The 27,668-nt window shown below is 34.9% G+C and overlaps 2 protein-coding genes across 2 annotated transcripts in view; both read right to left on the minus strand.

Annotated features, from left to right (window-relative positions):
* LOC112056011 (uncharacterized) overlaps positions 1–27,668 on the minus strand; it is a 282,580-nt gene that overhangs the window by 36,846 nt on the left and 218,066 nt on the right. The window lies entirely within an intron of this gene.
* On the minus strand, positions 7,456–27,495 carry LOC112056433 (G-protein coupled receptor dmsr-1-like). Its single transcript, XM_024096867.2, has 6 exons — positions 27,115–27,495; positions 17,390–17,548; positions 15,072–15,208; positions 12,288–12,390; positions 10,005–10,579; positions 7,456–7,694 (listed from the first exon to the last, which is right to left on the minus strand). The coding sequence occupies exons 1-6, from the start codon at positions 27,430–27,432 to the stop codon at positions 7,673–7,675; spliced, it is 1,314 nt and encodes a 437-aa protein (XP_023952635.2). The 5' UTR covers positions 27,433–27,495; the 3' UTR covers positions 7,456–7,672.

The raw sequence follows: 27,668 nt of genomic DNA on the forward strand, positions 1-27,668 counted from the left end.
TCGAGGCGTTTGCGATCGTAGAAAGAGAATCGACGTGCCACTTGGCTATAGGGGCTGTGACGGGAATACACGTAATCTGTCACTTTTGGCAAAGTGAAACATAATTCAAACTACAATCAAATATCATGAGAAGTAGTCGTCCGTATAGAAGTTGTGCATGTAGGTGCTATTATTGTAATATCAATGTGGGCGTACGTTACAAATATGGAACGTTATGAAACTTTAACAGAAGTTGCAAACGTTTTCAATTGAGTGCGGAAACAGTTAGCAAGTCTAATGGTCCAATTAAAATTAATTGATGCAGGGATGCCAAATTATCTGCGTCCATTTCATGGTCCTAATGACTCAGTTTGATCTACTGGTTTATTATACTTATACCAAAGCAGATGGTCCAAAATTGTATGGAGCCCAGGTCCAGTCATTGTACCCTGGCGGAAATAAAAGAAGATATTATTTTTAACTATTTTTGTTTATACAAATCTACGAATTTACTTTAATTCTTTCGAAATAACATTCATTATCACCCAAGAAATGCAACACTATTATGGGTATTAATGGCGGATAGATGACGTTTTCAATACATTAATCGATTTGACGTTTGCTGTCAACTGTCATGTCATAGTTGCTCTATGGACGCCATCTTGATATAGCTCAAAAGCTTGGGATTTTATTTATTTCTTTTTATTTAGTTAGATTTATTCACTTTAATAAAAAGAAGTAAAACTAATCAAGGGCATACTGTATAAACTATAACTTGTCGATATGTAGAAAAATAATATAATAGTTAAAAAAAGTAATAAACTAGCATGCACTAATTTTCGTATTCCTGACTACTTCAATTGAGTCTATTACTATATTCTTACCTACTTTTGACGGCCTCTGTGGCGCAGCGCAGTGGATTTACAAGACGGAGGTCCTGGGTTCGATCCCCGACTGGGCTGATTGAGATTTTCTTAATCGATCCAGGTCTGGCTGGTGAAAGGCTTCGGCTGTGGCTAGTTACCACTCTACCGGCAAAGTCGTATCGCCATGCGATTTAGCGTTCCGGTATGATATCTTGTAGAAACCAAAAGGGGTGTGGATTTTCATCCAACTCCTAACAAGTTAGCCCGATTCCAACTTAGATTGCATCATCACTTACCATCCGGTGAGATTGTAGTCAAGGGCTAACTTGTAAAAAATAAAAAAAAACAAAATCTGACGATCGAGATTGACTGTTGCCTGTCTAAAAGTGACGAGGACCATTTCAATTATCAAAATTCGTTCCTATCAAAACAGACCATCAAAAATCCATCCTAATAGGTAATAAAGAAAGAAAGTTTGTGAGGTTGTATGGTAAGGATGAAACCGATTTTGAGAATTATTTTAGTACATAATAGAAAGCTACACCTTCTTTGAATAACATAGGCCATATTTCATTCCCCGGGAATGAAAATTACGTGGATGAAACTGCAGGGCGTCGGTGATACAAATAATCCAAGGTCGGATTTTTCCTTGAAAGCCCCTGAACTGAATCCTCGAGTGCGCCAATTAGTGCGATGTAGCGGAAAACGGCGTGAAGTGATGATTGACAGCTTGTTGTTTTGGAAAATGGATCTTCTTCAGGTCATTAACCTTTTAGCTGACTGCAAAAATTCGGCCCTTCTTTTTTAATTTTCTTCAAACTCGATTCGATTTAGATGAGCTTTTCGTTATTTCATTATGATCCTATTTGATGGTCAACTACAGAGTGAACCCTTCTTTGTAAGGGTTCATTAACATTTTGACGGCCTCCGTAGCGCAGTGGTATGCGCAGTGGACGTACAAGACGGAGGTCCTGGGTTCGATCCCGGCTGGACTGATTGAGGTTTTCTTAATTGGTCCAGGTCTGGCTGGTGAGAAGGCTTTGGCCGTGGCTACTGACAAAGACGTACCGCCAAGCGATTTAGCGTTCCGGTACGAGGTCGTGTAGAAACCGAAAGGAATGTGGATTTCATCCTCCTTCTGACAAATTAGCCCGATTCCATCTTAGATTGTTTCATCACTTACCATCAGGTGAGATAGTAGTCTACTACAGACTAGTAAAAAAAAATTACACGATCAGCACGTTGCCAACGGCAGCTGGCAACTGCTCGTGTTAATGAAGACTAAGACAGGGATTTAGAGCTTTGACCCACGACGTGGCTTCAAGGGCTTATGGTTATGTTTGTCTATATAACGTTCCGTAGAGCATGACAGTGTGTGTATCTCAACTCCTCTCTATCTCTCTCTCTTTTTAACATAATACTATAGATAAAGAGATGTAGCAATTGATTTTTATATAAAGCATGTATTTTATTTACAACCAAAAGACACCGCGCGGTTTCGGCTTAGTTCCCGTTCCCGTTGGAATACGGGGATAAAATATTACTCACAAATAACGTGGCCTTCTATTGGTAAAATAATTTTCAAAATTAGTTCAGTAGATCCAGGGATTACTGATTAGTGGGAGGCTTTGGCCGTGACTTGTAAACAATAAAAAAAAAAAAAAAAATTAAAAAAAAAAAAGTGTTTTTCAGATAGCATGGGTACGGTGACAGTTCGTTTTACTCTTGGAAGTTAGCCGTGATTCACGATAATAGTACGTATTGTGACCGTCATAAGGCAACTGTAACCGTGCACATGCTATCTGGAAAACACTTTAATTATAATAATGTAATGTAGGAATAGGAACAAATGGGTTAAGAAAAATAAAACCATATAGTGTATGTTTATTAAAATCTACTCTTTAGTGTGAATTCGTTGAAAATACATTTTAATAGATAATTTCAATTATTTATTTTTTACGTATAATCTAAATACACAGAACAGCCAAATGATTCAAAGTGAATCTGTAAACATTTACTTTTGTATCTGAGTATATACATAATATAAAAAAAAACACCTTGATAACATCAGAATGGCTGAATGCATCTGGACAATAATTGGCACACATGTAGATTATAATCTGGAATAGGCTATTGGGCGCACGTAATAGATCATAATCTGGCATAGGCAGTACTGAAATTACATAAGTAAGTTTTACAGTGAAACTGTAATCACCGACGCAATGCTAGCCACTCTTTATGATATCCGATAAGCCCTCATGCGTGCAGCGCTAACGGCTTGACGTCCGATAAAACTGATAGTGTGTTGTTCGCGATCGGCATGATGTCATGCACATCGCGACACGCGATCAGTTTTATCGGCTGTTAACCCGTTAGTGCTGCATGCATCTGAGCTTACTTGATCGTCTAACATTATAATACCTTGCAGTGTTTGAATGTATTTTCTCTAGAGATCCATTCACTACAGCGTGTACAATTATATAATCCAATTTGGCGAGTTAATTAATTAACACTAATTTACACTAAATAGCATACATAAATTCTGTATTGTAGTTATTAATTAACCTGTATACAAAATGTAGTCTCAATATGATTCTTTCTTTAAAATAGATAAATTCTTAAAATGATTCTTTCTTCTGTTCGATTATATTATATTATGTACTTACCTAATTAATTAATTTATACAATCAACATTCAACATTTTATTCAATTATTTATTCGTAAATCTTTGGCATAATTTAAATCTATTAACATATTTTATTCATTTATTCATACTTCATATTACTTGTCGTCATAATTTCGAATGAATTACAATAAGCTGACTAAATTAATACCTTTTAAAATTATAAGTTATTACCACGGAAAATAATTACAATAATGTTTGGATGTTTGTTACTCTTTAACGTCGCTACTATTGAAGTGATTCGGCTGAAATTCGGAATGAAACTATTGCTAAAAATATAAATAATACTCTGGATTAACAACTTTTTATCCCGGAAAAATCCATGGTTCCCGAGGGATTTGTGAAAAACTAAATTCCACGCGGACGAAGTCGCGGTCGTCTGCTGCTATGCTAATAATACCATAATTGATAAATCAGTTAGCAAGAATGATTTGGTTGTTGTTGGAGAAATACTACTAAAATTTGATCAAATATACTCAGAGGCACAATTATGCGTCCACTTTAATATACTCGGGTAATATTAAAGTGGGCGGGTAATTGTGATTCTGAGTATATAATGGACCTGCAGGACTATTCACTATTTTTGACGTATGCTAAGAGTACTTGACATATACGAAATTGAGATTCTTTGTAACAAATGTCATTTGTGCTTACTGGTGGATAAGTTATGTAGGTGACATTTTGTCAATTGATTTGAATTTTTAATAGGTTGATAATAAAGACCAAAACATGCCAGCAGGGCCTGCAGCTATGGCATGTCGATTCTTTTTTAGCAACGGAATTAGTATGCAATTTTCGATTTCCAATTACTTTTTTTAAGTTGTTCGACTGTTACTCTTTAAATAGCAATTGCTCCTTAGCTGTTTTTGTTTTCCTTGTAATTACATTATAAATATTCTCCTCTCGTGAATTTTTGGACGTATTGATAAACAACCGTTTAGCCGGTAAAGGGTGGAGACACTTGACTCTAACAAAAAATAGCTCTTAAATACTCCCAAGCAAACGGATCCCTAAATCGAAAAATATTGGTAGAATATTATATTTCCACACTATAAAATAAATGAGTAAAAAAAAAGTTCAGGGAGATACCCTAAAAATATATACTTCAAGATTTTATTACGTTTGGGTTCACATTTTTGATGTACCTACTAATGATAATTTACACCTTTCTAGTATAGTGTTCCATAATTTATTAAGTTTTTAAATTATTATTTAGTACTCGATAAAATAAAAATATCTGAGTGGTACCATGGTGTACGGACGGACAGACGGGCGGACAAATGGACGAACACACAGACGGCTATGACGAAACTATAAGTGTTCCTTACGGAACCCTAAAAAATGTTTTGGAATGACAGATCTGATCGATAACTTGATCACGTGACCTGTCGATAGAAAATGTTTTCGAAGCGTTAGCGTTTGTAGAAAGAGAATCGCCATGCCACATGGATACAGTTCCAGGCCTGTGATAACAGTCTAGATATCGTATAAATCTTCAGTGAAGAAAAAAAAATAATAAAGTTATATCTTACGAGTATATAGGTAGAATGTATAAAATCTAGTGTTTTTGTTTTTTAATTACGTGACATTGTTTTTTTTTAATTTCTTATCGTGACACACTTTTACGTAGGTGTGTTTATTTGTTAAAACAATTATGGTAATTCTTAAATTTTAAGTACAAAAATAATTAATTGAAATTTAATTAATCGATTCTCTTATCACTAAGAGTAATTTTACAATAACTATATTTCATTTTAACATTTATTATCAAGTAATTTATTTCGGAATCGATTACATTATTAGCTATAAATATTGAAAGAAAAATGAAAATATTTTGTACTTAAAGTTAGAACACCTAAATGGAACATAGGTATGTTTCTAGTTGAGGTAAAATGTTTAATTAATTGAAGTACATAGATTATTTTGCATACCTACATAAATTACCGTTTTGAGCGTAATTTAAATATTCTTCAAGTTGTAAGTAACACCAAATTCCATTCAAATCTTTAGTTTAATATTCTTTAACAGTTAAATAAACTTATACTACATACCAGCGGCGAAGAGTCCATACAAGCCGAGTACCACAGGGTTACCAATTAATACTACATAAATATTCATTACAGCAATGAATATGTACTCGTATGTATGGATATATCACGCATTATGAATTTCCGTTTCTTTGGGTTACCATCGACAAAATTCCAAGCTTCGCCACTGCTACATACACATATTTGTTTTCGTTTCTAAGTATACTATTATAATAATCTTAATTATTAATTCATTTATAATAATAGTTTAATGACATTATACATACGTTTTATTAACATTATTAACGACATAAAGATTTAAAATAATGACAGATAAAGATAGATATTCATCATAAGATGAATAAGCCAAGAACACGAACAGGCTAATTCACTATCTTTGACGTATGCTACTCGTAGTTGACATATATACGAAATTGAGATTCTATGTATCAAATGTCATCCGGTGCTTACTGGTGGATAGACAGTAGGTTGAGGATATTTCTCAATTGATTTGATGTTTGATAATAAACACCAAAATAGTGATTTTGCCAGCAGGCTAAATAATTTTAGAATTTAAACTATCGTGAGTGTTATTCATATTAATTGATTATGAAACACGGCTAAAACTCACGTGATATTACGTCGGAGTATGCCCGACTAGTTTCGAACCCATACGGGGCCCTTAGTCATGAGCTGGTTCTTGCATCGCGGCACGATCCAAACCAACAAGAACCAGCTCATGACTAAGGGCCCCGTATGGGTTCGAAACTAGTCGGGCATACTCCGACGTAATATCACGTGAGTTTTAGCCGTGTTTCATAATCAATTAATAGGCTAAATAATCTTAGAATAAAAAAAAAGATTAAGTAACGCAGAGACCTTTTTTTGTATTTCACTACAATTATATTTTACAATATAGAAGCTACTACATTCAAGTATAATGTATTTATGTATTCTAAAAGTTACGAGTATCTAAATCTGCAATTATTTTACAACAATTACAACATTTTCTTATTATAAATAATTTCATGCCGACTAAAATCCGGCTTTATCGGCTATATCATTTACAATTTCTCTCTTTATTATTCTCTTTATAGACATTTTTGGAGTTTACTCCTTAAGATTCGATTTTTCATATGAAAAAAATATGGGCAGTAAAATTCGATGAACGAATGACAGCGTTACGTTTTTGTGCGCAACCTATACTGCGCACCTTTCACTGTACGCTGCCGCCTCAGCGTCCACATGCCGCGGCCAACTGCTCCTCGGTTGCGCACCTTTCACTATTCCGGCGTAGGTATTGAGACGTACATAGTGTATGCTGCGGGGCAACATACATCTATTTAGACAGTCGATCTAAAAAAGTAAACTCCATTCGTGCATTAGAACTGATACACACTTTTTTTTAAACTGTGTATTAAAAACGGTTGTATAAATGAATGGAGGGAAGTCAGAGGGCTTGATCGACGGCTTCACATGCTCTGCGAGGCAAGGGGTAAGGGGTTGTAACACCATAATACAAGTTTATCTAACTTTAGGCGGCAAGAGACATCTTATAGAAAATTCCAATAGCTTGTCGAAATACCAAAAACGCACTCTCTATCTCTGTAAACTCTAACTTGTTCTTAGTGATATTATATTATACCATTATTAGGTAACTAGAATTTTTTGTGCAATCGAATTTTTTGTTCGTAGAAATTTCTAACTCAATTTGAGAAAAAAAAAAAGAAAATACACTTTATTGTTCACCACAAAGAATATAAAATACAATAAATACAATAAACAAAACAGACAATAGGCGACCTTATCGCCATCAAGCGATCTCTTTCAGGCAACGTAATGAAAAAACTAATAATAAAAATTATAAACATATAGAGTTATGGTGTACATAAGTAATAGAGATAATGAATCAATCTAGCACAGTTTTGAGGTATATTTATGCTAAATGTCATTATAAAAATGTTATTTTTTTCTGTAAAATCACATTGTCTTATAATATTCTTATTTACATACAAAATTCGATTGTCTTATCAGAATCGTCTATCTGACATTTCTAAAACAAATTATCATACAAATTGTTGCATTACAAACTCTTGCCGCTGGTTGACCATCCTATTTCATGGAACCGATGTTTTAGCCCTGAAAGCAGAAAACAACAACATTTTAAAATTCCATTGATTTTAAAGCATTTTTTTTAATGCGGAGTCAATAAGACTGCCTAATTCGCACGAGAGTTAAAAAAGCGATGCGTTAAAACCCAGCGCAGGCGGGCGTAGCGTATAGCATAAAGTTGAATGAAGGCCTATTTTCCAAAATCGAAAATACAACACCGCTCGATAAAAAAGTGTGTGTCAGCTTGGCACGATGGAAATGGATACTCTTTCAGATCGACTGTCTAAATAGGTGTATGTTGCCTCGCAGCATACACTATGTACGTCTCAAAACATACGCCTGAAAAGTGAAAGGTGCGCAGAATAGGTTGCGTACAAAAAGCGTAACGCTGTCATTCGTTCATTGAATTTAACTGCCCATATTTTTTTATACTGAGGGCTATATATGAAAAATCGATTCTTAAAGAGTAAACTTCAAAAAGTGTCGCGTGAACATATTATGCTTTCGAACACTTTTTTAACTGTTTAAAAAAAACTCTCGTGCGTATTATGGCTGACGCTCATGTTTTTTGCGTTTTGGATTGCGTATGCTGTATTACTAAAATAGGGGTAACTTTAAAATATTTTATAGCAATTTTCTGAACCAAATATTTTAAAATATATCATCCTAGTTTTATATTTTTATGACACTTGCACTGCATTACAACTATTCACTTTTGCTTTAAAGGTGTTGAAATTTTAGGTGGCCTAAAAACATACACAACATTTTGGCTGGTGGGAGGCTTCGGCCGTGGCTAGTTACCACCCTACCGGCAAAGACGTACCGCCAAGCGATTTAGCATTCCGGTACGATGCCGTGTAGAAACCGAAAGGGATGTGGATTTTCATCCTCCTCCTAACAAGTTAGCCCGCTTCCATCTTAGACTGCATCATCACTTACCATCAGATGAGATTGTAGTCAAGGGCAACTTGTAAAGAATATTAAAAAAAATACACAATGTAAGAAACTTATCCATTGTTATTCTATTCGTGTTATACTAATAACAATATTTATGTAAAACAAACTTATTCGAAAAAGGACAGAAAATAACTAGCAAAAAATATATTTTCCTCAATTTAATAACGTAACACAAGCTCAATCAAATACAGAATCAAAAGCGGCTTGGGACAAAGGAAAATAAAATTGATCATTTTATTTTTTGTTCTTTTGAATTTTCATCAATGAAAACGAGCCGAAATTTAAACAAAGGAAACTTAATGAAACCTATTTGTTCATAGGCGACAAAAAATATATTTTTGTAATATTATCAAATCTGCTTATTTTACGAAAAAAGTTGTATATTTTTTTAAACATTGTCTGTGTTTGATAATACCAGATTCGTTTATTCCGTTACAAAGTCAGCTTTGGTAAAGTTTGTCTTTTTGTCAAAATTATACCACCGGTTCAAAACGCTGAAATACAAAGAATACAGAGCTCAGAGATATATTTATTTTATTTTTATATTTTTATATATGTATCTATCTATCACTTTACACTATATCTATCTATTAATTTACAGCTTTTGCAAATGCTTTTCTTTCATCACACATCTTTACTAATATTTGAAAGCTGAAGTTGGAGGTGCATGCCCCGAACCCATTGCCTTCCGGAATCGGAGGCAGAGGTCATATCCACTGGGCTATCACGTATCTATTATATTATGATTACTTATTATTATTATTATTATTATTATTCAAGATATAATTTTAGTTTACGTACTGATTACTTGGTATCTCAAAGGGGACATAATTAGGCGCCCAAAAAAAAATCTAGAAATTTCTACTTATTTGTTAAAACTATTTTTGTAGAAAATGTTAAGAGTTAAGAAGATTTTGACTGTTCAGAGTAATAAAGAAACGTTTCAACGTAACTATGATGTTTTATTTATCCCTTCACATGTCATATTATTCTCAAAATTTGTATTTTACAAAAAGGGGACGGTATTTGCCGACTTGTTTTTAAATAATCTTTTACAAACTGTTCAGAAAAACTAAAAAAACGAGATGGAGTATGTCGTCTTTTTAGGTTGTTTGATTATTATTAGTCTATAAATTATATTGATTTACGTAATTGTTGTTAGTGAAATACAAATTACAACAAAACACAAAAGTTTGTATGGTAGATAGCAACATTATGCGGATCTCAAGGAGAAGCACGCGTGACGTTTTTTATAGGTTTCACCGGCTTCACTGCTCAGTTTGTAAAGATTTATCTATTCTCTATTCTGTGGGTGTGTCGTACAATTTTAAAACAAACGTTATTTTCTTTCCTAATAGTAATATTTATATTCACACTTACGTGTTCAAACCATCTGAATGCGAAGGCTGCGGCGGCGGCCATCGATGTAAATGCGCTCGCCACATCATCTGCCTGAATGTCATCCGAAACTGCCTCGACATGGAACAGTACAGCACAAAATTAATAGCCCCGTTGAGTAATGCCAGCGCATCCATTAGCTCGCCAAACAAATCGTAGCAGCGTTTGAAGAAACATCGACCTAACGCGCCACTGAGAAGACCCAATATCCCTTGAGGCAACTCTGTCACCAGAAATAGGAGGAGCACGGCCACCAGCATTTTTGTTGTTCTATTCGTCCTCTTGTCCCCCTTGCATTGCCGTTTCAACAATATTTTATCTTTTGTCGGGCAAGCGTTGTATACTCTTATTTTTTTCTGATGCTCATTCGCACTGTAAACCTCTCTGATCAGCCATAAGCTTATCACTGTCAGTATAAAGCAGGGTAAAAGTTTGATGACGACTGCGTGCACCCAAAAATTGATCTGGTACAGTTGACCTTCTTCGTCAGAGTCTACGTGATAGAGTATCATAGGGCCATTGGGTTCCAATACGACAGCTGTATGTACGTCGAAAACCTGTGAAATAAAAATCAACTGTTAAGTTGTGTTTTTAATTAACTAGACATTAATTCGCGAAACGAAGCAATAAATTGTTCGACTTTGGTCCCGAACATGTTCGGCCTCAGGGGCTCTAAATAAAACGGTCTTACGATCGTTAACATCTTCAAGGAAGATTTTTTTATTACTCTGTAACCTTTACCCTCAATTATTTCTACGATATCGGTTACTTTCGGCTTTATGGACCATTGGACAACCCTTGCTGAATTCCATTGTGGGCTTTTAATCTCATAGGGCTTTCTGAATAATAAAAAAAATACAATGGAAAGTTATAAAAATAAACCGTGCGAAATCACTGGAAGTGTTGCCATTATTGGAACATTTACGTTCCTCGTTCAATAGAGGGATGAAAGAAACAGTCATGGGTTTCTATAACATAAATAGGACGCCGTAAAAGTATCTATTTCAAAGATAAACAAGCGCTTTTTACTGGACGACGAGGAAGATATTTTTTATATCTGTGAAAAATAGCTATATTTTTTTCGAGGACATATTTTCCTCGAGATCGAGAGTAAAAATATAGTCCAAAGCTCGTGTAAGAAGCTTAAACAAAAAATGGTTCTGAAATTTCGGTTATTGGACAAAAAATAAACAGAAAATATATTTAACAAAACAAACCTTCGATTTATAAAATAAAACAAAATAACGAAAAAAGCCTTGTAGCCTTCATAATAATGTTAACAATTTTTTTAGAATACAAGTGTATTAATTATACAAGGTGAATTAAAATTTTTAATGTTTTTTTTTCTTTTATTTCAAAAAGAACCCTTTGTGGTGAAGGCCTTCTCCAGGTGTTGCCATTTTGATCGGTCTTTTGCCTTCCATAGCCAGTTTTTGGTGGTGAAATTCGTTATATCGTCGACCCACAGATAACGTGATTTGCCTCTGCCTCGTGAACCCGGTCATTTCATTATTCTGACAGTCCAGCGGTCATTTGTGAATCAACCGACATGTACGGCCTATTTCCATTTTGTTAAAGGTGCGAAGGTTAGGACGTCGGTTATTTTTGTTTTCTGTCTGATGATGGATAGAGTGACGGATTTTGTGATTTTTAACCGACTTTTAAAAAAGGAGGACGTTCTTAATTCGACGTGTATGATTTTTTTTAATGTTTGTTACCTCATAATTTCGTCATTTATTAATCTATTTTGAAAATTCCTTTTTTACTTCCAGATTGGTTACATTTCATTTTCATGTTTGTGTTTGTGTTAAAATCCAAATAACTGAAATACGTCTTTGAAGTCGGTTCCATTTTTATGTCATAAAGATTACTCGTTTTATTAAACCTTCGCTTTATTCACACAAATTAACTAGGCCTGTCATCTTACAATACATATTTGAGAATTTAGTGTATGTTCATAAAAATGTGAGCAAATTTAAACGAAGGTGTGATTGACATTCAAAACTAAACGGACTTCCACTAATAGATTGACTTTAGTAATAAATATATTAAAACCCTGGAGAACCATTCAGAGCAACTCCATTGAATATCTATACTAATATTATAAAGCTGAAGAGTTTGTTCCGATTTGAAAAATTCTTTCAGTGTTAGATAGCTCATTTATTGAGGAAGGCTATAAGCTATAAATTATCTTCGTACGCCTACTATAACGGGAACCACGCGGGTGAAACCGTGCGGCGTCAGCTAGTTCCATATAAAGCTTACCATAAATGTCGGTATACACAGTATGGGCGGTAGTATGAAACTGCTGAGGATTGCAGTACTGCAGCGTCTCTCGGTGCATAGTACGTGGCTGCGGTCTGAATATCTGGGGGCAATTGTGTGTAAGTGAGGAATTAGAACACAAGGCACGTTCGCATACGCGGCAACTAATAGTAGGGGACGGATTTTACTGCACTGTTGTGACTGGACTGACCTGCGTCGTTAAATTCAGTTAGGTTTTCAGAATTACCTCCTTTTAATTTATTGTATTAGGTATCTGACACAAAAAATAAGTTTGAAGAAATGAAAATTATGACTGTACATTGTCAGTAGATACATATTTGAGTGTATGTTCATGAAAACGTAAACAATTTTAGAAGAAGATGTGAATATGGTGTGATTGTAATGATATTAATGTCAGAAATATAAATAAAATTGGTGCACACCACCCTAGGTTATAATAAAAATAGTAACTCATTTAAGCATACGTTTTATAGTAAACTGATTTATATATATATATATATATATATATATATATATATATATATATATATATATATATATCTATACTAATATTATAAAGAGGTAAAGTTTGTAACTTTGTCACATTTTTTAAATGGGGTAATCTTCGGAACTACTGGTCCGATTTCAAAAATTCTTTCACCAGTAGAATGCTACATTATCGAGGAGTGCTATAGACTATATTTATATTAGTATGATATATATTCGCCGAGTTAACAGAGTTTTTGTCATACAGGTCGGACCGAAAATCCTCTTAAGCAGACTTATTCGCATGCGCTGCCTTAACCATTGTGTAAAATTGAAATTAATGTATGGAGGTTGGAGGCTTTATGTATCTTTAAAAGTTCTACAAAAAAGTCCGCGACACCATATATCTATCTTCTATATATTAGCAGATATATATAATAGTACCTTTTGTGTTTTAAAAATTATAAATTTTATATACTTAGGTTTGCGTCATTATTTATGCTACTTAACTTAAATCCTTATCAAAATAAATTATTTAATAATCACAAGAATATTACACGTACAGTTAGGGTACGGGTAGGGTAGGAGTAGGGTAGAGGTAGGAGATCGATACTGAAGCCTATTTTCTATTTTTTGTCTGTCTGTTTGCCTTTTTTTTGACCGGGCATCACGCTGAAACTACAGAATGAATTCAAATGATACTTAAGACGATTTGAGACCATAATACGTAGAAGGATAATAGGATACTTTTTGTCGCGAAAACAAAATCAGAAATGGGTGAAGTAGGGGTATAAAGTTTGTACGGAAAGTCCTTAATTTTTCTAAGTACATTTGTAAATGTAAAATGATAAGTGGACTATTTGTTATAAGTTATAAAACTTGCAAAATAGAATGTGAAATAGGGGTTGAAAGTTGACATCGATTATTACGCGGACGAAGTCGCGCGAGTCCGCTAGTATATATATATTTCAATATTGTATTAGAATTTTTATTACGTCATGGGGTGAAAACAGTATCTGCCTTTAGTACTAACTAATTAGCAAACCAACTTGAAATTTTAGATATACATAGATTTGATTTGTCATATTAATGCCTTTGATTAAGCTAAATCTCACAAACTAACTATAATTCAAAATTGTAATCAAGATGACTTGGCATAATAATATAGGTACGTGCCCAAATTAGTACATATTGGTATTAATTTGGGTACGTATTTTCCAAAGCCACGCCAAATAATAGAGGGAAACGTAATTATGTAACTAATGGGGATGCCTATAACACAAATTACGTCGCATATATTGTGTCGCCCCATTTTCTATGTGTCGCTAAATCTCGTAATATTGTACTGATGTTTTCTTTTTAGCCCACTATGTATAATAGGCAATATTATATTTTTTTCTGAATAATATGTCGAAATGTAGTTATGCCTTTAAATTGTGTTTTTTTTAATAAAAATATTGTATCATTTTATTTAAGATTCTATACTTAAGAGAATATTGAGTTTGCAACCGAAACTGCACGATTTTTTTATATTGTTATAATATTTTGCAGTTATGTTTGTCTTTTAGTGTTTATAATTCTAATCGCAAAAAAATAATACTGAAGATTAATAATAGAAGTTCTACCTAGCCATAAATTAACGTTAACGGGTAGGTAGGAGAAACTTAGCTATTTATTTTGTTATCATTCGCGAAAATTTGACGAATCCAAGCGTCAACGTCATCCTGATCCGATAAAAAACCGCTACGCATTAAAAATTTCTTCAATATAAATGTTCTATCGTCAGCATGTCCTAATGCTTTGGTTTCTGAGTGAAACACTCACTATACGTAGCAGATTTTCTGTCATATCTGCGTAACGTTATTTGGATTCGTTGGTTTTTCACGAAAAACAGCAAAATATTTCAGAATAAATATTACCTAACAAATGAACTAAGAAATAATTGCTATGTGATTAATCTGTACGCCGTAAAAGATGCGAGAGGATTACCAGCAAAATCTCTCTATAACTTGCTTAAAGACCTTGGCCTCTGAACTGCAGCAAGTTCTATATTAGAAGGGTATCAAAAGCTGATCTAGTAGGATCTTACTAAATTTGGCTAGGCAGGTAGAACAACATGAACGGAGAAGGGGAGTAATAGTTATTTGTCAAGGACGTCCTTAACCCTACATCCATAGGTTACAAGTCCGGGGACTCTGCTCGGAGTTTTTCCATGCACGGTAAATCCATGTAATGCTAAGGTATTTTGTCTCTTTTCATAACAAACATCCACAAACTGACGCCTAATTCGGTACTTACTTTATAGCCAGATATCTCCAGATTGCGAGCGAGAGTGTGAGGCATATCGACGCGGTGTGAAAGATCTGCGTGAAGTGCATGTGGAAGAGGAGATATGCTGCCCATTTGTATGGCATCTCACGCTGACCGGGTAGTATCTGTGCGAAGGATATAAAGGTTATCATTTATCATTAACAACCCATATTCAGTTCACTGTCGATCACCTCTCACAATGAGAATATACAAATGAATAAATCCACCGTATACGGGGCGGACTTTTCGTTTTTATTTTTTACATGTTGGCTCACGGGCCAACTTGTAAAAAATAAAATCTAAGATGGATGCGGGCTAACTTTTTAGGAGTAGGATGGAAATCCACATCCCTTTCTGTTTCTATACGGCATTGTAACGGAATGCTTAATCGCTTGGCGGTTCCCACCAGCCAGACCTGGACCAATTAAGAAAACCTCAACCAACCCAGCCAGGGATCGAGCCTAGGACCTCCATCTTGTAAATTTGTCGCGCATACCACTTTGCCACGGAGGCCGTCGTGGTTCGATCCCAGAACGCTGCCCTATTATCGTACCCACTCCTAGTACAGCATTTTCGACTAGTTGGAGTGGAACAGGAATATTCCTCATTTTAAATAATATTGCCAAAATTAAAAAATATGTATTATATGTGTCAAGTCAAGAGTGTATTCATTGACTACACTTGATTGACTTCAAGTCAAGATATTCAATTAAGGATCAGGACGCTGGTAACCTGTGTTTATATGGTACCTCCCAAAGCCACCATGGTCGAAACTCCATAATTGGCAAATGTAGTAATGCCATTTAGAGATTATTCAAGTACAATTTAATAACGTGGTATTATATTCTGACCCTTGTTCAATACGAATATCCGGCGTATTTAATTACTATCTAAGAGGTCACTATGCTGCTTGTTTGTCGCAGCTAGCAATTAATTGGGAGCAACTCCTATACAATTTAATTTATTAACACGTTATGTACAATGTATATTGAATGACTGAATGACCCCAGTAATATATCGAATAGCAATATCACAATTTTACCCATCGATTTATGATCGTGGTTTGATTGTGATTAATAATGTAAGTGACATTTTGTTTTTTTTTATACTTTATGAACATTCTTATATAGAAAAGATAAACCCTTTATCATTTTTGTGTTAATAACTTAACAGCTGATGGCTGAACTAAACGTCGTCTCATAGATCGCTCTTCACCCATTGCATTGCACAATTATCGTACGTACACAGCCTATTCAGGTGATTGGTGGAAGAAAATTACCAGTTAACTTTTTCCGAAAGTAAACTGGTAAACGGAATTAGCCATGGATATCGCGGATTAGCATTGTTTGTATTAAACCAAAATAAAAATACACTAAACAATACACGAAACTAAAATGTGTTTTCAGTTTACTATCGCTTTGATGTGGCAAATGTTTTTGACATAAAATTCGTAAAGATTTGGTGAAATACTCTCATGATTCATTCATTATTCCGATTTACTGCTGCCATTAGGTATTACTAAATACATTTGTATTTACGTACTAAAGAATGTGTCTGTTATTTTAAAAATACTTGGCCATTAATTGGTTAACTCTTTTTGAAACATAGGCATACCAAGTACAGGTTTTATGGATGCTACATCTACAAATGACTTCGTAGTATGTTGGTGATAAAGGCAGTAGTTAGTTAGGTATAATGGTACAGATTCCTATATAATTTTGGGGACCCGTGATATACAGTTCTCATCTAGATCTGCGTTTGATTACAACAATTTCCTTTATGGTAGTTCTCATAAGAGTCGTACCATGACAAAGGACAGTATCAACCCGGTCAAAGATATTAATAGCCGGATTACAGTAGAACCGGAGATACGTTCCATACGTAGAATGGTATATAGTATCCTTAAATCTTTGACCAATCTTATAGATTATTTAAGGTCCATATTTTCGGAACCACGTAGGTCATCACCAGCAATAGGCCAGGACATAAAGAATATAAGCCATTTCAAATATGGCTAATATTCTTCTTCTTCAATTAAATGAAAATCTTGTGCTAGGAGCAAATGTTACAATAGTCCACAATCATAATCGAAATTAAAATGAGACAGAAACATTTCTGTGTGACTTGAATAAACCTTCGAAGTTTAATAGATTAGAGTATGAATATACAATAATGATAGGCGTTTGAAGCTCATAACTAAAAAGTTAGCTAGCTGAAAATTTAACGTTATTTGTCTTACACTATGATAAAAGAAATGATATTTTTTTTCCACTAAACACCATTTAGATAATGTTAAAAGTACTTACAAGATATCTGTATATGGCAAACGGTACGTATTCCATCATAACAAATACATCTGCGACAGCCAGCCATTTGAGGAGACGGTTGATAGGCGCCGCTGCCAAGTCCCGTCTCGTTAGTACTGCAACGTTCAGCGAATTTGCCAAACTACCAAATAAACATACCTGCGAGAAGAAAAACTGCGTTAAAAATTGTTGCTCATTAATATATTCTAGGACAAAATTAGGGCCAAGAGTTGTGCCCTGTAATACACCATAGTATAAATAAATAATTAAGAATGGTGAAAATATGTAATCCGATTGTATGAAAAACATAAAGATTAACTTAAAACTCATTCATTTTAAACATAATAATGAAATAAAATTCCGAATTAAGCAATCAAAGAACTATAAAATAAATCGTATAGGTATAATCAAAGTCAAACTTTCTTTGTCCATAAAAATGTCACCTATGTAGAGAAAAAACATTTTCTCAGCAACTCGTGTAAAATCCTTTGTATAAGGTTTCAATGGGATACCCTAATAACGTCTTATATTTTTTAACCTTCTCTGATTTTTTCAGATTATCTACTATTTACTCTTTTGACACATTTCATTCTTTTGACACGCTTTATTTGGGATGATGTTACTGATTAAGATTTGTGTTAAAGTTCATTATCAAATAATTGTATTAGGGTTTGCTCATCTTATTGTAGTAAACAAGAAGATTTTTTTTTTGTGTACAATAAAGAATATTTCAATTATTTCATTCATTCACCTAATTTCGTTAATTTCAGTAACCATATGGTTTATTTTTAGCAGTCTAGTTCAAACTTACATGACTATGAGATTGTTGTTACCTTTTCAACAATAAACAAAATTGTTTATGAGTTTATTAAGAAAATAATCAAATTCAGGGCCTCTATCGAAAACTAGCTAGCCACTGCACCAGAGAGTTCATGAAACATATTTAAATTTCAACACAATTTTAAGGAATTCCGTGATATTTCGCTATTATTAGTCCTAAAGACCATAATATGCTTAATAGCTGTTTCCGAATGCAACAATTGGCCGTCCGATAAAAGCCTGATTGATGATAATAACGTTCGATTATGTTCAACTTTGTGGTAATGGCGAATTCGTGGTAAAACATATTGGAAATGAAAATAACAATTTTTAACTATGAAATGTATGATTTATAAAAAGAGAGATTGTTGATGAGAAACACAACAATTGCTCTTTTTAACCCCCAACCCCCAAAAAGTGTATAAGTTTGACCTGTCTGTCTGTCAGCACCGTAGCTCCCGAACGGATGACGCTATTCCAATATAGTTTTTTTTTTTTTATTAGGGGCCTACGGGCAAGTGTTCTTAGACGTGTTTGATGAAAATCGGTTGAGCCATTTAAGTTGTGGGGGGTGAAAGTGGGGAAGAATAACCGAATGTCTCCAAATCAAATGAAAGCGCACTGAAAAAGAATATCGATGACTTGATCGAGTAATTTCATGACATTTGGGGTTTTTTTCAAAATTTTCAATTTTATTTATTCATTCTTTTCTCAGCAAATTTTAAATTCCGAACCGGTTGTAGAATCACTATAAAGAGACGAACTTGACGTTCAAAAAGTGCTTGTAAAATAAGCCGAAAGAGACCTTTTACTACAAATATATTAAAAAACATGAAATAACCATTGTTGATACTATAGCTTCTTCTAAATCTTTTTAATGGTTTAGCCGTGACAGCGTAACACGTGTTATAACATATGTTCACTATCGCATTTATAATGAGTAGGTACATAGGTGTGGATATAATAATTTAATTTTAGGTAATTTTCTGTACAATATATGTTACGATAAAACAATTAAGCTCTCTTAACACCAGCTTATGATAGTAATAACAAAAACAACCAAGTATCGAGGTTAAACGTGTGACAAATCCTTAATCTATACTCCATACTAAGCTGAAGAGTTTATTTGTTTGATTGAACGCGCTAATCTCAGGAACTACTGGTCCGAATTGAAAAATTCTTTCAGTGTTAGATAGGCCATTTATCAAGGAAGGCTATAGGCTATATATTATCCCCGTTTTTCTACGGGAACGGGAACCACGCGGGTAAAACCGCGCGGTGTCAGCTAATAAGAATGTAATGTGACAAAGTTATTATAGTTACAAGTACTTAGTAAGGCAAAGTACCTACAACACAACCTGTGGCGGTCGTTGACCACAAAACGTATTATCTAATTATTTTCTGTGCAATACGAAAAAGAGACTATCAAAATACAAAACAAACACAATTTGAGTGAACGGCCATAGGGCAAAGTGATTATCGTCTTGTTTACACTTGCAGCACCAAGAGACTGCTAATACGTTACCGCCTTTGAAGAATTTGTTTGTCTAACCCTTCGCCTTAAATAATATCTAATCCAAGAGGTTAAAAGCGGTATCAACACGCCCTACAATGTGGGCTTGTAGCCTATCAATCTGAGCCGGATTTATTCAAAATTAAAATAAAAACAAAATTCTTTAATTGAAATTAAAACATTTTTTCAAGCGTTCGAAAGTTTGAAACGGCAATTGCGCTATAATGTAAAAAAAAAATGTGTTACAGCTGCCATATCTCATCACGAACGAAGATTTGAAGCTGTATTACAATTGAAAACTTGAATGGTAGTGGGGCTCCATTTTTTTTTATTTGTACCAGGGCCCTTGGTGACCTAGCTACGCCACTGGCTGGCATATTGGCACGGGCCCATGGAACCAAGTGTCCAACTCGCCAAGTCATGAGCTCAAAAGTAATCTAACATTTAAAAATAATGCGCGATGATTTTTCTTGGGTCACATTCCGACGAAATTGTCATGGGCGTCAGGTGGTTGTTAAGACTGCATAACAGCAACCATAAACATAAACAACAAATTCAAATTACATAATTACTGTGCCCTAAATGTCGAATAAACCTTACATATTTCGACGGGGCGGCAATAGACACTTATATTAGGTCAAATATTGTAACAGGGTAAATAAATCGAGAGTAATTGGGCATTATATTCACAAATCATTAGCAAAACGTTGACATAAGCGTGAATAATGATTTGATGTTTATGGTCACTGCTCATTAGAGCCACTCAGCACTCGCTCGCGCCACGTATCGTGGCAGTTTGCGAGCGAGGCGATCCGATGACACTACGGAGTTGATTTAGTTAGAGTACAAATAACTCCCAATAGATTAATCATGTTCAGCATTTCCCAAAAGTTTGTCACGTCAGATTTTTCCTCTACTTAATTATACGAAACTATGTATTTTGAAAAACTAATTCTTCATAGGTCAAACGTCTCATTTACTTATTTTGCGTACTACGAGCTGAGTCATCGAAGTACAAAATTACTTCAGCGTGTTACACATTTTTGTCTTGAATGCGAAATCTTTTGGGGGTCACAAACCTACACTAGCGTCCAAGAAGTGATATAATTACTAAACTTATAAGTCTAGGCGGTGCTGACCGGTACCGAGACGCTCTAATGAGATATCACCTTTGTTATTATTTAGGTAGCTGGTAAGCACCAAGCTTACGTCACCTAAACAAACTTTACTACTCTAAGTGGACTCCTGAGTGATTAAATATAAACCAAAAGGATTACGAAATGCTCAGTAAAGTGGTTTCTAATAAGACTTCTGGTTTAAAGAGCTAAAAAACTTTTAACATAATTAAATTTTGTGAAATCAGAACTTTCAATTAGTAAATTAGAATTCCTGGATTTGTAATTCCGATAAGCCTAAAGTGGATTAGCGAAATATTAAAACATCTTAATTCAATTATATTTAAATATTTTCCTTTAATTCACAAGTAGGTGGAATAATTTTCAGGAAAGTTCTTTATTTCTTTAGATTACAATGAATAAACTCACAATAGGTTTATCTGTGAAAAACATACGTTAAGTTATCCTATTTTACCCTGCTTGGGCGACCGGTTCATCACCGATATTTACCTACGCGCGCGGGCTTGGTTCCCGCATAGTCGTCCGGTCGTCCACGCGCTCCCAATCGCAAAGATAACTTTCGTATGAATTGAATATGAGGTTATTCTGTAATAATTTTCGAGATTATTGCAATGTCAAAAACTCATTCATTTTTAAACGATTTTTTTTTATAGTCAAATAATTCAGTTGCGCTCGGTGTAAGTGAGTGTTTGTGACACCCGACAGAAAAAAAATCTGGCTATAAACATATGTTTTCTGTGATGTAACTTCTTACCATAGGCGACTATGTCAACATTTCTCAAATATCTCGTCAGGACTTTGTTTTATAACATGTAGAGCCGTGATAGCCCAGTAGATATGACATCTTCGATGCTTCGCCTTCGATTCGGAGGGCGTAGGTTCGAATCTAATCTAGGCATGCTCCTCAAACTTTCAGCTATGTGCTTTTTAAGAAATTAAATAGTACGTGTACCAAGCTGTGGTAGAGGAAAACATCTTGAGGAAACCTTCATACCTGAAAAGTTTTGTGAAGTGAATTGTAGTGTGTGTACGTGCGTGAAGATTGCTAATCCACGTGTCCACGTGGATCAAATCCCAATTAAATTAGCCTAACGTTCTGAGGCTTGTGCTCAGTAAGCCGAATATGTGAATGTTATGAATATGTTAATGATGAAATTATGATGTAGGTATAGATTTGTATTGTGAATTGTACAAACAGCTTTGCTATTAAACATAATAATAACATGAATATTAAAAAAAACTAAAAAACACGCTTGATATCCATATCATGCGGGTGCATTTTAAATAGCCTGTCCACCATCTTGGAAGTCTGCCATATTGCATTTAAGTCACGTGACTATTTTTGTCGTATTCCTGACAGCAAACCCTTTCATTTGATATCCATATCATGGGGGTGGATTTCAAACAACCAGTCCGCTATCTTGGGGAGGCCGCCTTATTGGATTTGTAATGACGTTTCTTAGCATGTATTGTCATCAGAACTCAGAGCGTGTGCAAAATTTCATCCTAATCGAAGACCGGGAAGTGAAGTAAATTATGATTCCAAGATTTTCTTACATACATAGTTATAAGTGAAGCTATTATATGCGTGTTTAATAAGCGTGTTAAAAAACACTAATGGTAAACCCTGCAAAGCAAACACGCTGCGGAGTATAGAAGAAAAACAAAACTGAAGCAATTCATAAACGTCTGTATCACGTTCCTGCTTAATAAAACTTACGCAAATATGAATCAATAGTAGAAATTCTAATAAAAAACTCAAAAGAAAACGTTTAAATGGCACCCTTTTGCTAGTTTTATTTTAACAATTTTCCTTTCATTTCTAAACCATCTGTGTGAAGAGATTAAAGAAAAATTTGCAATATTATTTTGAATAAAATGTTGAATAACATTGTTTCCCTCGTCGTTATCAACCCATATACGGCTCACTGCTGTACTCGAGTCTACTTTCAGAATGAGAGGGGTTAGGCCAATAGTCCACCACGCTGGCCCAATGCGGATTGGCAGACTTCACACACGCAGAGAATTAAAAAATTCTCTGGCGTGCAGGTTTCTTCACGATGTTTTCCTTCACCGTTTGCAACACGTGATATTTAATTTCTTAAAATGCACACAACTGAAAAGTTGGAGATGCATGCCCCTAACCGGATTCGAACCCACACCCTCCGGAATTGGAGGCAGAGGTCATATCCACTGGGCTATCACGTCTCTTGTTTCCCTCAGTTCAGTAAAATTATTTTTACTGTTTATATCTTTGCTCGCGCCTATAAATGTCTTTGACGTAGGTAAACGAGTGGGATTTAAGCTGCCATTAACAATCTATTTTTGTTTTAATTAATCAACGTTTTTCGTTTTATTCAGTGATTTTTAAAATTAGGAAAAATAAGGTTCATGTCCCAATAGCTCATTGGGAAAAGGGTGGGATTCATCACCGAGAGGTGAAGGTTCGATCGCAGCCTGCTAAGCCTGTCACACCCATTGGCAATGCAAAAGTCTTTTCCGACTAGTTGGAGGGGAATGACAATATTAGTTATATTAAAAACTCGCGGACGCCCGCGACTTCGTCCGCCCTTAGACCTCTTTAATCCAGCCCTTATAGTAGTATCGCTGTAAAAATGTAGTAACTTCTCCCGTTTTCCCAACATTTCCCTTCACTGCTCTGCTCCTATTGATTGTAGCGCCATGAAAAGTATACTATAACCAGCCCTAACCATACCAATAAATCCGTTGAGTAGTTTTTGTTTCTATAACGAACATACAGACAGACAGACACAAATATTACTGATTGCATTTTTGGTGTCAGTATCGATCACTAATCACCCCCTGTTAGTATTTTTGGAAATACTAACAGGGGGTGATTACTTATAATAAATCTTTAGAGAGACCAATTCTGTACATGATATATTCATGTACAGAATTGGTCTCTCTAAAGATTTATTATAAGTAAATCATCGTCATCATCATCATTATCAACCCATATTCGGCTCACTGCTGAGCTCGATTCTCCTTTTAATATGAGAGGGGTTAGGCCAATAGTCCACCACGCTGGCCCAACGCGGATTGACAGACTTCACATACGCAGAGAATTAAGAAAATTCTCTGTTAAGCAGGTTTCCTCGCGATGTTTTTCCTTCACCGTTTGAGACACGTGATATTTAATTTCTTAAAATGCACACAACTGAAAAGTTGGCGGTGCATACCGCGGACCGGATTCGAACCCACATCCTCCGGAATCGGAGGCAGAGGTCATATCTACTGGGCTTTCTGCTCTCAAGTAGGTATAGAAGACGATATATGGCAAATATTCTTTGAAGAAAGTTATGTACAAACTACTTTGAACAATGAAATTTCAAAGTTTCGTCATGTAGCATAAGGGATTGCCCACCGGCCATTACAATGTCGGCCCCGGGTAACTCAGGTATAAAAGTACTAGCTGACGCCGCGCGGTTTCATTCGCGTGGTTCCCGTTCCCGTAAAAAGACGGGGATAAAACATAGTTTATAGCCTTCCTCGATAAATGGGCTATCCAACACAGTAATAATTTTTCAAATCGTACCAGTAGTTCCTGAGATTAGCGCGTTCAAACAAACAAACAAACTCTTCAGCTTTATAATATTAGTATAGATTATCTTAATAAAAATATGTTTCTGGTAGAAAAAAAAATATCACTCTTCTTACTCAAAAAGTTGGCCGATGTCCCAAAGCGAAGTATTTTTTTGATTTATTTTATTAAGTATTTTTTTACTTCTGTTACCAACAAGCTTACCAAACAAGAAAACGTTCAAACAAACCAATCTTATGTTTTTAAAAAATGTCGCAAAACTCAGGCTGTATGAAGAACAATATTTGCTTGTTGCCCTTGATGCAGACAAATTAAAGATGAATTAAAAATATCGTAAAACGTTACAGGAAACTTTTTTTCGATAAAGTAATGTCATTATTAAAGTAGAATTATTAAGATTTATTAGATTTTAGTAAATTGCCGGGTGGATAAGGTAATCCAGAGCCGAGGATGGGCATTCCCTTTAGGCTTAAAGACAAATCAAACCGCAAGACGTCTGCAAGTGTCCTAATATTATGATGATGATTGAAAATGATGATTACTTAATTTAATATTATTATCATTACGGCTTATTATGGGTGAGCGGAGCCTTTTGACACAAGAGTTTATAACTCTCAAAAGAATACTCATACTAGTTGTTAACGATTGATGTTACCGAACTAAATATATAAACGATTTTTATTTTTTTTTTCTATACAAATAAAAATGGATATTCAAATCTTTGTAACGATTGCACCAAGTTAGATGATTCTTGGTTTTATGTATTTTTTTGTTAGGAAGGTTTGAGTAGTCTTAAAACAACACTTTTCTATTGTATCCGTTATATTATCCGTTGTACGGTAGGCAGAGTAGGGAAAAGGTATGGTAGAGGTAGGGAAGAGGTATGGTAGGGGTAGGGAAGACGTGCACATAAGTAAAAGCAAAGCTTGGCCGGGTCAGCTAATTTATTAATATAATAATTGTTTGCATTTTCATTCGCTCTTAATAAATTGCGAAGTAGGCATTTTTTGACGCCATAAATTAGACGGAAACGCGAATGAAAATGAATATAGCCATAATATCAACACTTTTAGCTTTCTCGTTACGTTCATGAGCGCCAGTAAATAAATTTAATGTTCTCGAAGGTGGCAGGCACACAGCCTATATTGTGTAAAGGCAATCTTCACAGAAATATAGGTAAGTAGTAACCTTACCGTTATAAAGTGCTTAACGAACTGTTGTTAAAATTGAAGTTAGTTAGTATACTAATAACTTGTTATAAAGTTATAAAATATTAAAACTCATTCTGGTCCAGTTTGGCAATACATCTTAAGGTATTGGGTTCGTTGAGACCTCAGACCAAATTATTGTATAGGACCTGCCTCGCTTGACGTTTCTTTTCTGTCAAAGTATATGATCAATGATCAAATGCGATTATAAAAACTGTCTCTATAGTATCGATGTTAAATAGTTGTAATCGTGTTCGTCGGTTAAAGAGCTCCGTAAAAATACCTTTCTGTGTAATTTAATGGTATAAAAAACGGGCAAAAAGAAGAGTTTAGTATAAGATATATACCAAATCTAAGCTCGTTTTCCTCAGAAAATGACAGACAATTTTGTTCGTGACTATGAGTGCGATACAGGTCCTTCTATAATTGGTCTGAGGTTGAGACAGACCAAGTAATATTGGTATTATCTTTGACTATACAAAAGCCACTCGTCACGAAATCTCAAAAACTGCTTGAGGTAGAAAGATGAAATTCGGCAGGGGGTAGTTTATAGTTAGTAGAGCGTCCACTAACAGGCCGGATTAAGGAGGTCTAGGGGCGGATTAAATCACGAGCGTACGGTGTCTACAGTCGTACCTAATTCACCAAAACGGCTCGACCGATTTTAATGATTTTTGGTATATTTGGAAGTAATATGAAAAGGTTAGGAAGTAATGTTCGCTCAGTATATTCATCGCGATTTAGTATGAAAGAACAACGTTAGTTAACGTATTAGAAAATATATTATATAGGTACTATGTACTTTTAAATGTAAAAATTATTACCAACGAGCACATAATATTAGTGTGCGTGCGTGTGTGAAGTCTGCCAATCCGCATTGGGCCAGCGTGGTGGACTATTGGCCTAACCCCTCTCATTCTGAGAGGAGACTCGAGCTCAGCAGTGAGCCGAATATGGGTTGATAGCGACGACATAATATTAGATACAACTTATATAACAAGGATGAAGTCGGGTGACGTGTAAACTGCCATCTTTTTATTAAATTTTCTGTTGCAAAAGTGATCTTGTTCAACAAGTCATATCTTCCTCAGAGCGATTCTTACAAAGTTCATTGTAAGAAATAAGAATCGCAAGAAAATATTACAATAGAACTAGTGAGATAAAGTCTGAATTCATAATAATGTAATACAACTAAGTTTAGAAGTTACATACTACATAGTTTGAAACTAGTAATACCAAAATATCGTCTACAATGTCGAGTTGTGTGTAAAAACTATATATACATAAATATATATTGGAATTAAACACAAAATTGTGCATGTGTGCGCTCAGTGGTGTAGCTAAATTCGGATCACTTTGCGGTGATTTGGTAGGGACTTTACCTATCTATAGTGTAAAATTATCATTGTGAAAAAATACATGATTTCACGCGAAGTTGCTGGCGTCCGCTATGAATGAAAAACGTCAAATTTGATTAAATTACTTACAATTAAGCTAACATATCCATGTATACTGTTGTACGCAAGCACCCAATCCCTGATCCCGCCATCGCAGTAGTTGCAAGACGACTCCGTGGGCTTAGTCAAGTTCAGCTTCGATCGCCATCCGTCGACCAATTTCACTAACGTCCCAAAGTCTAGCGAGTCGTGGCTATTCTTCGTCGATTTGTCTTTCAGAGCTACAAGGAACTTCGATACGTCTACAGTTGCGTTCTCTTTCGAATCGTCCGTGGCTAGGAGCATCTCCTCAAACAAGTTCGATAATGTCTGGGTTATATTGGATGTGCCCTGTTCTTCATACGCCATTTTTGTTTTGCGTAGTTTCTTATTTAACTGTAGAACTTTGAACACTTTTTACGTGATTCACTGTGATCCGAATACCTGTAACAAGTTATAAAATATTTATAAAGCGGTAACTGTTTAAATTTTCTTTTTAAACACTTTGTGAGAACTTTTTTCCTTCAGAGTGTCTATTACTTTGTATTTCTTTTGAGACTATAGAAGTAATTACGTACCGAAATGTATACGACTAGAAATTGGGG

Source organism: Bicyclus anynana, chromosome 20, assembly GCF_947172395.1.
Source record: "Bicyclus anynana chromosome 20, ilBicAnyn1.1, whole genome shotgun sequence".
Classification (NCBI taxonomy): Eukaryota; Metazoa; Arthropoda; class Insecta; order Lepidoptera; family Nymphalidae; genus Bicyclus; species Bicyclus anynana.